Source organism: Saimiri boliviensis, chromosome 3 (assembly GCF_048565385.1).
Source record: "Saimiri boliviensis isolate mSaiBol1 chromosome 3, mSaiBol1.pri, whole genome shotgun sequence".
In the NCBI taxonomy this organism is placed as follows: domain Eukaryota; kingdom Metazoa; phylum Chordata; class Mammalia; order Primates; family Cebidae; genus Saimiri; species Saimiri boliviensis.
In genome coordinates, this window is record NC_133451.1 from 25,631,265 (window position 1) to 25,645,131 (window position 13,867).

General features: G+C 34.8%; 1 protein-coding gene across 2 annotated transcripts in view; it reads left to right on the plus strand.

Annotated features, from left to right (window-relative positions):
* The window catches only part of TBC1D19 (TBC1 domain family member 19), a 164,775-nt gene that overhangs the window by 15,319 nt on the left and 135,589 nt on the right, over positions 1-13,867 (plus strand). For both annotated transcript variants that reach the window (XM_003927498.4, XM_074395976.1), the window contains exons 2-3: positions 12,179-12,251; positions 13,413-13,458. In XM_003927498.4, the coding sequence (XP_003927547.1) occupies positions 12,179-12,251; positions 13,413-13,458 (119 nt within the window). The remainder of the gene's footprint in view (positions 1-12,178; positions 12,252-13,412; positions 13,459-13,867) is intronic.

A 13,867-nucleotide genomic window follows, 5' to 3' on the forward strand; every position in this document is an offset into this window, starting at 1 on the left:
TTTGTTTATATATTATATTAATATATTTATATGTATAGTTTTTGTGTGTGTGTGTGTGTGTGTGTATATATAGACATATATAAACACTAACTCCCCTTCTTCCCCACTCCTGCCAACCTGTAGTAACCACTGTTCCATGGTCTGTCTCTATGAATTTAACTACTCTAGGTACTTCATACAAATGGAATAATACAGTAACTGCCTTTTAAAAATTGTATTTTACTTAGCTTGATATCTTCAAAGTTCATTCATGTTGCAGCATGTGTTGGAATTTTCTTCCTTTTTAGGGGCTGAATAATATTCCATTGTATTTATTGAACACATCCTATGTGCCAGTTGCTGGGTATATGGAAAGAAGAATGAAAATGAATAAGGTATAAATATCATAAGAGGAAATGGCTGGGGATTGGAAAAGTCTTGGATACTACTCAAAGTGACAAGATGGGAGTGAGTTCTCAATGTAAGAACTGTAAGAAGGCTAAACAGAGGGTCTCTATTATAGGGTATTACTAGAGGAATAAGCTTATTTAGGTTGAGTGGGACTAGAGTTTTAGAGGGATGTAAACACTTAAATGAGTTTTCCTTGATTCTGTAAGCAGTGAATAGGTCACTGAAATATTTTGAGGAGGGTGAAGGCATGGAGCTGGTTTTTAGGAACATTAATCTGACACAGATGAGCAGGTTAGACAGGAATCGGAGAGAGTGCTTTAGTTTCACCCTCTCCTTTTTGGCTTCTTACATTCTATTGGATCATCTATTGCTATTCTATAAACTAACATTGCACAAGACCATTTTCTTTCTTTCTTTCTTTCTTTTTTTTTTTGAGAGACGGAGTTTCGCTCTTGTTACCCAGGCTGGAGTGCAATGGCGCGATCTCGGCTCACCGCAATCTCCGCCTCCTGGGTTCAGGCAATTCTCCTGCCTCAGCCTCCTGAGTGGCTGGGATTGCAGGCACGCGCCACCATGCCCAGCTAATTTTTTGTATTTTTAGTAGAGACGGGGTTTCACCATGTTGACCAGGATGGTCTCGATCTCTTGACCTCGTGATCCACCAGCCTCGGCCTCCCAAAGTGCTGGGATTACAGGCTTGAGCCACCGCGCCTGGCACACAAGACCATTTTCATGGCTTTGCTCAATCTGTTCACTCAGCCTGTATTGCTTTGCTTCCCTTTTCCAGTTTCTTTAATTAGAATTGTTTCTTTTTCTATAGGAGGTACCTCTGTTGTGACCCCAGAGAACAAGGATAATGTCTTATTCTTCTTGTGTTTCTCATGGGGTTTGTAGTTTGTAGGTTGGTCTAAGAAATCTTTTGTCTATAAAAGAAGGGACAAATACATTAATGAGTACTTACCATGTGATGGCTCTTGTGCTAGATCTTGGGATACAGAGCTGAAACACAGTTTTTCTCAAGAAGCTTGTAGTCTAATGCAGTAGTTCTCAAAGTGTGGTCTATAGGCCTCTGGTGGTCTCTAACATCCTTTCAGATCAAAACTTTTATAATAATACTAAGACTTCTTTTGGGGGCTTTATTTATTGTGCAGACATTTATACTGATGGCACAAAAGCAATAGTGATGTGTTAGAACTGCTGGTGGCTTAGAACATATCAAGAAACTGATACCAAACTCTATTGTATTATTTTCCACCATACACTGACAGTGAAAAAAAAAAAAGAACCATTTTTACTTGATTGTCTTTGAGCAAACAGTAAATAATTACTAATTTTATGACATCCCATCCCTTGAATACACATCTTTTTAATATTCTGTTGGATGAATGGAAAGTACACATAAGGCACTTTTCGCTGCATACAGAAATAAGATGGTGATCTAGAAGAAAAGCACGTATGTGATTATTGGAATTCTGAGCTCAAATGCTTCTTTTACTTTTCTAAATGAAACACTTGGAAGAGTGACTGACAAAAAATTATTGTTATTTGTAATTGGGTCGTTGGGATGTATTTTCTCAAAAATGAGCCAAGTGAGCCTGTCATTTCAAAGAAAGCCATTTTGTGTAGCCAATGATAAAACTTAAGCTTTAAATAAAAATTAGATTTGGAAAAGTTGTTTCTGCCACTGTGAACTTGATGGTATCCCAATACTTAAAGACTTCTCTGGTGATAGTGATGTTAATGAATATTACTTTTTGTTTAATGATATGTTTTGACTCTATAGCTTAGCTTACCAATATATTTGAAAAGGCCAGTGTATAATGTTACAAAATTATGTGTGATAGGTAAAAAATTAAGTCAAAGTGCAAGGCTGATAAATGCATTTCTATGTTATAAAATGTGGAAAGTTTATTGATGATCAGATTCTACATCAAAACTAATCTTTAGGAAACTACTGCTTGTCAAATTTTGGTATAGTATCAAAGGAGAATATCCCCATTTATCTGAACAAGAATATTAAAAATACTCTTCCTTTTCCAGTTGCATACATGTGTGAGGGTGGATGTTTTTTATGGACAACAACCAAAACAACACAGTACCACAGACTGAAAACTATGGCAGATTCAAGACTCTGTCTTCTTTTAAGACAGACATCAAAAGAGATTGGCAAAAATGTAAAACAGTGCCTCTTTTCTCACTGTTTTGTTTTTGAAAATACAATTACTTTAAATAAAAATAAGTTAGTATACAATGAGTTTATTACTGTTAATATTAAAATGAACAAATTTTTTATTGTGGTAAAATATACATCACATAAAAATGACTATTTTAATCATTAAGTATACAGCTCATTGTCATTAAGCACACACACATTGTTATGCAGCCATCCTCACCATCCATCTCCAAAACGATTTCATCATTCCAAGCTGAAACTCTGTACCCATAAATAACTTCGTATTCTCCCATAAATAACTTCGTATTCTCCCATAAATAACTTCGTATTCTCCCATAAATAACTTCGTATTCTCTCCCTTCCCAACCTGTAGTAACCACCATTCTAATGGTCTGTCTCTATGAATTTAACCATTCTAGGTACCTCATATAAGTGGAATCGTACAGCATCTTTTTATGACAGATTTATTTTACTTAGCTTGATATTATTAAAGTTTATCCCTTTTGTAATGTGTCAGAATTTTCTTTCTTTTTGAGGGCCGAATAATATTCTGTTGTGAAAATATATATGTACATATGATTTTTTTTTATCCATTTATCTATCTATAGATATTGGGATTGTTTCCATCTTTGGCTATTGTTAATAATGCTACTGTGAACATTGGTGTACAAATATCTGTTTGAATATCTGTTACCATTTCTTTGGTAATGTACTCAAAAGTGAAATACTGAATCATATGAACTCTATGTTTAATATTTTGAAAAACTGTTATTCTAATAAACAGCTATTTTAAATTGTTTTTGTTTTAATTTCCAGTGCAAATATCAATAGGTGTCATCCACATAAACAAAAGCATTCTTGGGTTCTCAGTAATTTTTTTGAGATGCGATCTTACTGTGTTGCCCAAGTTGGCCTCAAAGAGCTGGGTTCAAGTGACCCTTCAGCCTTAGCCTCCCCAGTAGCTGGGATCACAGGTGCATGCCACTATACCTGGCTCCTTATCAATAATTTTTGAGTGAGCGTCCTGAGATTGAAAAGTTTGAATATCAGTGGTCTCATGGAATGAGTGAAATAGGCCAGTTAAGAAACTACAACCGTGGAGAACAAGTTGGACTAGACCTTGCTCAGAGAGGAATGGCCAGGGTGGTAAGAAGACTCTGTTACAAGAAGAGAACTTGAAGAACCCGGGAATATGCTGTGGCTTTAAAAGGAGAATTCTTCAGAGACGACACAGTAGCTGTCTTCAAATTTGGAGCTCTCTCACGGAAGGGACGTTAAGCTTATTTCTGTGACCCCAGGGTGGAGTGGTGGAGGGGAGGGAAGTAGTGGTGGTAAATCTTAAGGAGAATTAATGTCATAATAAATAATAATTTTCCAGTAGAATAGTTCAAAGATGGAATTGACTTAAGTAGGGATGAAGACAGTTTCTAAGTTAGAAAGTAGAGTTTTAAAGTTAGAGTTTTGAAGCCAGAAAATCATTTGGAGAGGATAATCAAGCATTAAATCGTTAGTCAATATAGAGGAATTCTGTAGTCACTTCTAATGCTACAATTCCATGGAGCACAAAATGATGAAGTTCAGGATTAGCATGATAGCATAGTGAAAAGTGGAGAGGACGAGGTCTCTTTAGAGGGAATTAAAGGATCCTTGGAACCCTTGTAGACCTTCCTATGCCCTCGTTTGCACTTAATGGAGATTTAGCCTCAGCTAGCTTCTTTAGCCCAGCTGCTACTTCGGCTGCTTTGCTTCTTCAGTTCCCTTTTATTCGCCAAGATTAGAAATGTAAGATTGCTAGTGGCCAGTACTTTGGATTAAGACTATTCTAGTAGAAATAGAAAGGAACTGGATTTGTGTGGGGGGGTCGGGAGAAGTTTGGTCATGTGTTTCTAGGAGTATAGAAGGGTAGAGGATGTCAGAATCAGCATAACTCAATGGATGAAGGATGTATGCAGGACCATAACTGCACATATACTGTACCCTCTCTCACTAGATTATATTTTTGAGGCCATTCTTCACCAGCTCTTACAGTGAGTAAAAAGCATTTTGCTTAAAGAAGACTTAACTTTTGTCATAGATACTTGAAAAGCCTCTACTTCCAGCCTCCTTCACCTACCTCCCTGACAATTTTTTTTACAGATATTTAGTCCATTGCCATCTGGGTCATCTTATATTTTATAGCACAGCAACTTTAATTTATATTGGACTTCACAGCCTAAAAATAACTGAAAATTTTTCTATTTGAGACTCATATTAACTCAGTTAAGGTGTTATTTTCCCTATTAAAGAAGAAAAGTACTGTACAGAGAGGTTAAGTGACTTGAACAAGCTAGGAAATCAGGCTGACAGGTGATTCCAGATGTTTTGATACCAAATCCCACTGTCATTTAGTCCCAAATGGTTTTCAAACTATGTTTTACTGTATTTAAGGATTCTGAAAAGTTCTATTCACTTAAAAATATTTAATTCAAAAATTACACTAAGAAACGATATTCTTTGAGATATCAAGTGCTTAGCACATAATCCACTACTGTACTTCCAAATTAACTTGTTTCTGGGTGATCTCAAAATAGAAGCTGTTTCTGTTATCTTTTGTCATGTGTTTGGGACACTTCTTACAAATGCATGCTTGATGATAAAGATATAATTCTACACCGGCCTTTTAAAATATCTGGGCTTGCACATGTGTGCTCATGGTATGTTGTTCAAGTACTGAATGTTAATGCAGTGGGTATGCTGTGTTTGGGGTTGGTTGGCCAGGCAAAGCACAAGTGCATCTGTTTAACACAGGCCCCTAGTGATGGTATACTGCTAAGATATAAGACAAGTGAGCTTGTTATACCACATCATGTAGTAGTAAGAGCATGTTACGCATAATTTTAGCAGTGTTGGAAGCTCTTTGTCTGATTTTTGTATTTGTAATAAATTTTAGGATTTATCTCAAAATAACAATTTCCAACTATGCTTCTTTCAATTTCCTACATCAGTTTAATTTGGCAGTGTGCTGAGATTGCCAGGAAGTCTATTAAAAAAAATGTGAACACATCTCTTTGAACAGGATTTTTCTCTGTACTGAGCCACCAAAGCAAAATACAGAAATTGGATATTGAGGCTGTATCAGAATAAAGCTGTACCTTTGTAATGTTAATCATAACGTTAGCAAATGAGGAAAGGCTCAGCATTCTTATTGTTTGGTAATATCATTTTCAATGTGTTTTATGTAGGATTTTTTATGTAATATCATTTTCAATGTGTTTTATGTAAGAGTGTTTGGATTTCATTTGCAAAATAGGTACTGTTACTAAATCATGTTTGAGAACAACTGTGCCTTATCATATTATCACTCTCCTGCTTTTGATCCTCAAATACCTTAAGATTCTTAAAATTAGCTTAAGTGCAAAGTATATCTAGGAGGTCTAGCAACCTTAAAATACTGAAAATGTTTAGAAAAAATAACCATTTTTTAAAAAGTTCTTTAAATTGTCCTCTGAATCATTTTCAAATGCAGGCTTAGCATAAGACAGCTTATTTACTTTTGATTTAGTGCATTTGAATAATTAGCAGGGTTTGTGCCGCTTTTAAAAATCTTTTCTAGGAGTAACAAATTGGAAAACAGTCTCTTCAGTTAAACATAATTTTTTTTCAAGTTCCTTGTTTTGTAGGGGGAGGAAATTGAGTAAAAAATAGAACGTGGTTTGGTCAATATAATTTTGTTAAGCAATAATTAATGCCAGGGTGATACTTGGGATGCAAAAAAAAGGCCCATTCCTTGCCTTTGAATTTATAGTCTAGTCAGAAAGATAAATAGGTGAGCTGAAAATTACATTGTAATCTGATAATTGCTGAAACAGAGTAACATAATGTTCTATCCTTGCTGTCTGGCCTAGGGAAAGGAGGTGATGTTTGAAGGATGTCTTGGAAGCTAACAGTTGTTTGCCAAGGTAGTGAGAGAGCACTTCCATCTGAGGAAATATGATAAGCCCTTAAAGGACTGACAGGTAGGAAATCAGTGAATGTAGTTCACGGTGACTAGGGTATGTGTGAGGAGGAGGTTTGAGAAGAGGATGTTAACTTGGTGGAGCAACAGCAGATGGATTTGTAGAGATAAGTTGGGTCTACATTGTGAAGGACCAAGTATGCCCTGTTTTGTTTTGTTTTTTTTTTTTTTAGTAAAAACAGTGGTTATTTTTTAATGTTTTCAAGCATTGGAATATGCATAAATTTTCTCAATAAAGTGTGCTAAAGTATGCATACCTTTTAGACCATTATTTGTCCTTCAGTTGGAAATCTGCAAAAAAACTGACTTTTATTTGAAACGACAGTACATCTGAGAATCCAAAACAGTGTATCTGCATGTCGCTTCTGCACTCTTAATAGGGAAATATTGCAACAGGATGTTCTTTCAACAACAAAAGGGAAAATAGTCCACATATTGACTAGAAATATGTGTGGCAAATGTGCAAGAATAGTCTATTACAGCAAACTAATCAGTTAATCAGGGAATTAATTTTATATATGCAAGACAACTAGAGGTAAGCCAAGAGCTGGTACAGCTGTTAAAAGAAACAAAAACTGAAACTCCTTCTAACTTTCTGCTTTACTCTTCTTTATATGCAAATTTCCCTTCATGATCGCAAGATGACGGCTTCTTGCTGCCATTTTCAGGTATATCATCATTGTCCCAGGCAGAAAAAGGTGGAAGTAAGAAAAGCAAAAGATACATTCCATTTGAGTTTTTCATTTAAAATAATCAGGGAAACAATGGATTTCTTGGGAATTCTAACTAGTGTATTTCTAGTTATGTGACATTTATCAGAACAGGATAATAGAGCCAACTTGAGCACCAATGGAGTAGGAAGTTTTGAGTATTTTTAACTGGGAATGAAAGTATTCCAGTTTTGTTGCTGTTAGTAGGGGAAAAGTAGTTAGTTTATAGAGTTGGGTAGATACATTTTGTTGTTGTTATGGAAGAAATGATTTATGGAGTTGGGAAGGCAAATAGCAATGTTCACCAACGGTATAATGAATTGAGAGGAAAACTTCACTCTTACCAATGCAGAGAAAAATTACATGTTGGCTTTACTCTTATTTTTAGGGCTTATAAGCAGACAATCAATAATTTGCCTGTTTCTCATTCCTGAAATGGTTTACATTAATGCTATAAGAGAATCTCACCTCCCTAAAAGCAATTTCAGTTTAAAGAACTTGAATCTTTTCATCCAACTGTAGATTCATTAGTCTTCCTAGGCTCATTTTTTGTCCTGCGAATTGCAGGATATCCAGGAATGCACCATACCTGCAGAACAGAATACGCAATACCTGAAGAAAGTCCTTTGGCTCAGTACTGGCTTTTTTTTTTTTTTTACGTACACACGCAAGCACACACACACACACAAATCTAGCATAAATGCCAACTAGTATCTAATCTTATTTCAAAAGAACTCATAGTCTTTTACATAAATATATGTCTATATAAGGGAAATGATGATTTCCCTTTTCCGGGACAGAGGATAGAATTGTATAAGTGCCTGATTTCACAGTGATATTAGAAGAATGCAAAAAGTCACTTTCTAAGTATTTTCGTTTCTTAGGGCTGTCATAGCAAAATACCACAGACTTAAGCAATAGAAACTTATTTTTTTGTAGTGCTAGAGGCTAGAAGACAAGGATCAAGGTGTTGATAGGCTTGATTTTCTCTCTCTCATTTTTTTTTTAAAGAAAGAAAGAAAATAAAAAAATAGAACAAAAAAAAAAATGAAGGAGAGGAAGAAAGAGGAAGAGGAAGAGGGAGAGAGAACGAAGTGTTGCTTTATTGCCCAGGCTAGAATGCAGTCTAAAAATGGGTATTGAAAACCACTTTTATACCAATAATTGTGCTTAATAATGGAAACAGGAAAAAAATGAGGGAAGAAAATAACAAACAAGCCGCCAACCAATATTTCATTTAAACCTAAGTAGGTGTGATGTGGTACTGATAAGAGTGTATATTTTGTGTATTTAAAGTGGAGAGTTCTATAAATGTTTATTAACTTTACTTGTTCTGAATCTGAGTTCAAGTCCTGGATATCTTTGTTAATTTTCTGTCTCATTGATCTGTCTAATATTGATGTTGAAGTCTCCCACTATTATTGTATTGGAGTCAATATGTCCTGTTAAGACTTAACGTTTTAGAAAGGAATACTGGAAGTTAGATTGGAAAAGGGAGAAATTGTTTCATTCATTCAATAAACATTTATTGAGCACCTACTGTGTGAAAACAACTATTCTAGGCGCTTCGGATACAGAGTGAAAAAAGGCAGAAATGTCTGCCCTAGTGGAGCCTACCACTTCCAATGGAATGAGATAGATGATATACCAATAAACATAGTAAATAAATTAATCGTACAGTGTAATAGAAGGTGATAAATGCTAAGAAAGAAGGAAAAATAGAGTAAGGAAGTTCTGAGAATGCCAGGTGGAAGTGGTCACTATTTAAGTAATGTGGTAAGATGCCCAATTTAGAGGTTGTTGCAGTAATTCAAATGAGAAAGAAGACTTGCCTTAGACTAAATGTGGGGCTTTAAAATGGAGAGGAAGTATAGATTAGGAGGACATTTTTCTTCTGTTTTTTTTTTTTAACCTTTTATCCCATAAGTATATACATTTGTATTTATATTATGGATACAAATCTATAATGTATTGTTATAAGTGAAGGACTTTGTAATGACTACCCTGTAAGTGAAACTTTGCCAGCCACACTGGAAATGTCTTCATTTGCCCCATCTCAATGACAGACCCCTCCCTTTCTGACAACATGATGTTTATGGTAATCACTTTTCTGCATTTCTTTTCTTCTTCTTCTTCTTCTTCTTTTTTTAGCTATTCTGTTAGAAATTTTATTATTGTTTCTTAACTTTTAGTTTCAGGGGTACATGTTTGTTATACAGGTAAATTGTAAAATTGTTTGTCACAGGGGTTTGGTGCACAGATTATTTCGTCACCCAGATAAGATGCGTAATACCTAATAGGTAGTTCCATTCCTCATCCTCCTCTTAACCTCTACCCGCAAGTGGCCTCTGGGGTCTATTGTTCCATTCTTTGTGTCCATGTGTATTCAATATTTAGTTTCCACATAATTGAGAACATGTGGGTTTTGTTTTTCCCTTCCTGCTTTTAGTTCACAGAGAATAATGGCCTTCAGCTCCATCCGTGTCGCTAGACATAATCTTGTTGGTTTTTATGGCTGTGTAGTGTCCCATGGTGTATATTTACCACATTTTCTTTATCCTGTTGATAGGCATTTAGGTTGGTTCCATTTCTTTGCTATTTTGAATAGTGCTACAATGAACATATGCATGCATGCATGTTTATGGTAGAATGATTTATATTCCTTTGGTTATATACCAGTAATTGTGATTTCTGGGTCAAATAATAGCATTGTTTAAAGTTCTTTGAGAAATCTCCAAACTGCTTTCTACAGTGGCGGAACTAATTTACATTCCCACCGGCAGTGTATAAACGTTCCCTTTTCTCTACAGCCTGACCAGCATGTTATTTTTTGACTTTTAAATTGTAGCCATTCTGACTGGTGTGAAATGGTATCTCATTGCGGTTTTGATTTGCATTTCTTTAATGATTAGTGACATTGAGAACATTTTCATATTTTCTGCATTTCTTGATAATTTTATTAGCCAAATATATATCTCTAGACACTATAGCTTAGTCCTGCCTATTTTTAAAAATGTTTTTGTCTTTTTTTTAACCTAAGGTTTTCTCTCCTTCCTTTCTTTTTCCTTACAGTTTATCACCTGAAGAACTAGGCTATTTGACCTTAGAATTTCTCATAGCCTGGAGATTTTTCTTATTGCAGATTCATGGTACAGCTCAACATGTTCCTCTGTCCTTTGTATGTCTTATAAGCTGACAGCTGAACCCAGAGGCTTCATCAGACTCAGGTGTTACCATTTTGTCCTGACAGTAGGCAGTAGAGAATTATTTCCCTGAAAACCACATAATGTCTGATTATCTCTTTTGCAATGTTAGTAGCTGTTTTTGCTCAATGCCTAGAATTAGTAATTCATTGGGGATTCCAAAGTTGTGATATTCTAATGACATCATATTTGCTTTAGTTATTAGCTAGGATACTTTTGCAAAAAGGCAGTTTCTCTTATTTACTGTGTGAATATCATGTGGGATAATGCCAATAAAAAAGGCAGCATAAATGCTTTTTTAAAAATTTACCAGTTTTTAAGACAATGAGTTCATTTTCTATCATTCTCCTTTTTTATTAGTCTATCAACATTTCCAGACTTTGGAAAGGGAGGCTTGATTGGTCAGTTTTAAGAATTTATAGGTACTAGATTGCTCCAGTCTCTTTAGATTAATCACCTGCTATATTTGGATTAGGCAAAACCCCAGCCCATTTTAACTTCTGTTCTAAAGTTGACTCATGATGTGTTCAAGTGTTTATTTGTTGACTACTTTGGGGTTCTTTTTCACATGCATCAGATAGGCAATTGCTTTCTTCTGCTTCTTCCTGTACAGGTTTTGTGGCAGTTGGTTTATCCTCAGCTGCTTGTATTTCTGGGGGATAGCTTGTCGTCTAGTTTTGCTGTAAATATTTTCCAAGAGATTTTGGCCTTGTTATCGAGTTGCTTTGTCTGTTTTTATGTGGAAATCAAGGCAGTTTAAAAAAAATCTCACTGCCACCAATGTCATCTTTCCAGAAAGGGATTGAATCTGGAAGAGTTAGCATGGAATTGAGAATTACTCTGATCTGGAAGAGTTAGCATGGAATTGAGAATTACTCTGAAGTTTCTAATTTGGAAAATCTGGTAAATTGTAATTTTATTGATGAAGATTTAAAAAATGTAAGAGAAGGAACAAGATAGCGAGTGGAGGATAAGACCAGTTTTTGATTTCTTAGGTTTGAAATACGCTATTTGAAATATCCTAATAGAAATTCCTTCTGAAGTAATAATGCTGCTAGAATTTGAGAAAGCTAGGTGATAGAACATCAACACTTTGAGAGTAATTACAGCCATTATAAGTAAGAAAAATACTATTTTTGCTAAAAATTGCATTGTGAAAAACCAGTAGAATAGAAAACATGCACTTGAAGACAAGACAATAATGTGCATTTATGAATTAGTAGTTTTATGTATTTTCTACAAATATACACAATGCATTTACACTCAGAAGCAACCCAAAGAGGAAGACACTCTGCAAAGATCCATTTACATGGCACTATGTACAAAGTCATTTACAACTTGTTTTTTAGTTATTAGGTACAGTCGCCATATATGTTTTATATAATATTAAGGCAATGGATTTATAAAATCTGAGTATTTTTCTTACTTTAGACCCTAGATACAGATGATAAGGACTCATAATCTGCAAGTTTTTGTATTTTTAGTAGACTTTAATATACTATCACAGATCCTTTAAGAGTTAGTGAGAAAGTCTTTTTTATAAGCTAGAATTCTAAGCTCTGTCTTCAAAGAGGATTTTTCAAGTAGTATACACTTTTGGACACTCCTTTTTAAACATTTCATTTGTTCCAAATATCAACCCAAATGATTTACTTTTGATGTCTTTTCCTTTCTTCATTTCTTTCTTTATTTTTATTTTTTTAATTAGGCCAGTCTTCAGAGACCTGAAATTAAACTTGAATCATTGAAAGAAGATATTAAGGAATTCTTTAAAATATCAGGTTTGTAATTTTTTCCTAATAACTTAAGGCAAAATAAGAAAATGTGTTATTTATTCCTAATTCTTTAAGCCCTCGAGCTTGTACAACCATCTTACTTTGTTGCCATTGTTCTGTTTTGTTTTGTTTTAGGTTTTTAGCAGCCGGAAGCCATGGTTTTTGGCTTCTTTCTTTAGTGTTAAGCAGAAAAGAGAGATGAGGAAAGGGCTTTACTGGGCCAATCAGAAACAGAAACTAAGAACCCATGACTGTATTCTGTCCCTTGGATACCCCTGCAAGGCCAAATAAATAATATTTTATCCCCAGCCTTCCAATTACTCATTTAAAACTGTGAAAACTATGGCCAAATAGGTTTCTATTTAGAGAGAATTTGAACTATTACACATTTTAACAAAATGGGACAAAAATTGAAGAACTCTGTGAGAATGACTCCTTTGAATGAATTGGTTTTAAATACTGTTTACCTTACTGATAGCATCCCGAAGGATAAATACATCCTGAAGGTATTAAAATATCTCCTTATTTAGGTAATTTTTCTTTTGACTTTTCAGTCATGACTTTTTTTCCTTTTATGCTTTCACAGAAAATAAAAAGAAAATTCTAACTTTTCATAGAGCAAGAGGAGAGAGAGAGAGTCCCTAGTCTAACATCTGCATATGGGAACTGAGATGTTAAGTCGTTGACTCAGATAGCAGCTGAGCTAACTGGTCTGACCACTGGTAACTCACAATAATCTGCTTCGCTCATCCAGGACTTTGCTGACCAGTTAACTATAACTAGGCATCTTCATCAGCTGCCTGGTTTTTGCTGTTCCATTGGCACATTCCTTACAACCTTAGTAGAACAACATCCAAAGACTTCAGCATTCATTGGGCACTTTGATAGTGAAAAAGGAGATGTTCCTCCCGTCTCGATAGAATGGTGCAATAATGATATTATTTTTAAATATTATGTTGATGATTTTCCTACTCAAAGTTAGCTAAGGAATATGGTAAGTTTATAGGAAATAATCCTTAATAATACTTTACATAGAGATTGGCAGTTGACAAAGTTCTTTCACAAATAAATATGATGCCAAAGTTTTATTGAGATAAATTTAATTATGATGTATGTTTATTTAAGAAACTAATGTGTTCACATATTTTATTATTTTTTAAAAAACAGGTTGGGAGAAGAAACTTCAGAATGCCGTTTATAGTGAACTGAGTGTGTGAGTTTTCCCACCTATTTTGTAATAGTGTTTTGTTTAGCTATATTTACTCTGTGAGTAACAAAATCAGTATTGCTATGTATACTTGTTGTATTATTATTTTTCATTAGTATTTTTACATTTCAAGTAAGTTAATACAATGAAAAATTACTACCATCTTGCCTGGCTAAATCCAGGCAAATTGATGATTAGGTTGAAAGTAGTCTGGAAGCACTTAGGAACCTGCTAGACAGATGTAAGCAAGCAATAATGGTTACCTAAAATAGTTTACTGTCAGCGGGTAGAACATCTAAGTGTATAGGGGGACTTGGGGAACAAGAAAAAATAGTCAAGTGTGCTGCACAAGTTTCTGTGCATTTTTCCTATCTGACAACCCTTGTCTCTGCATATTACTAAATGTAAGCTCCAT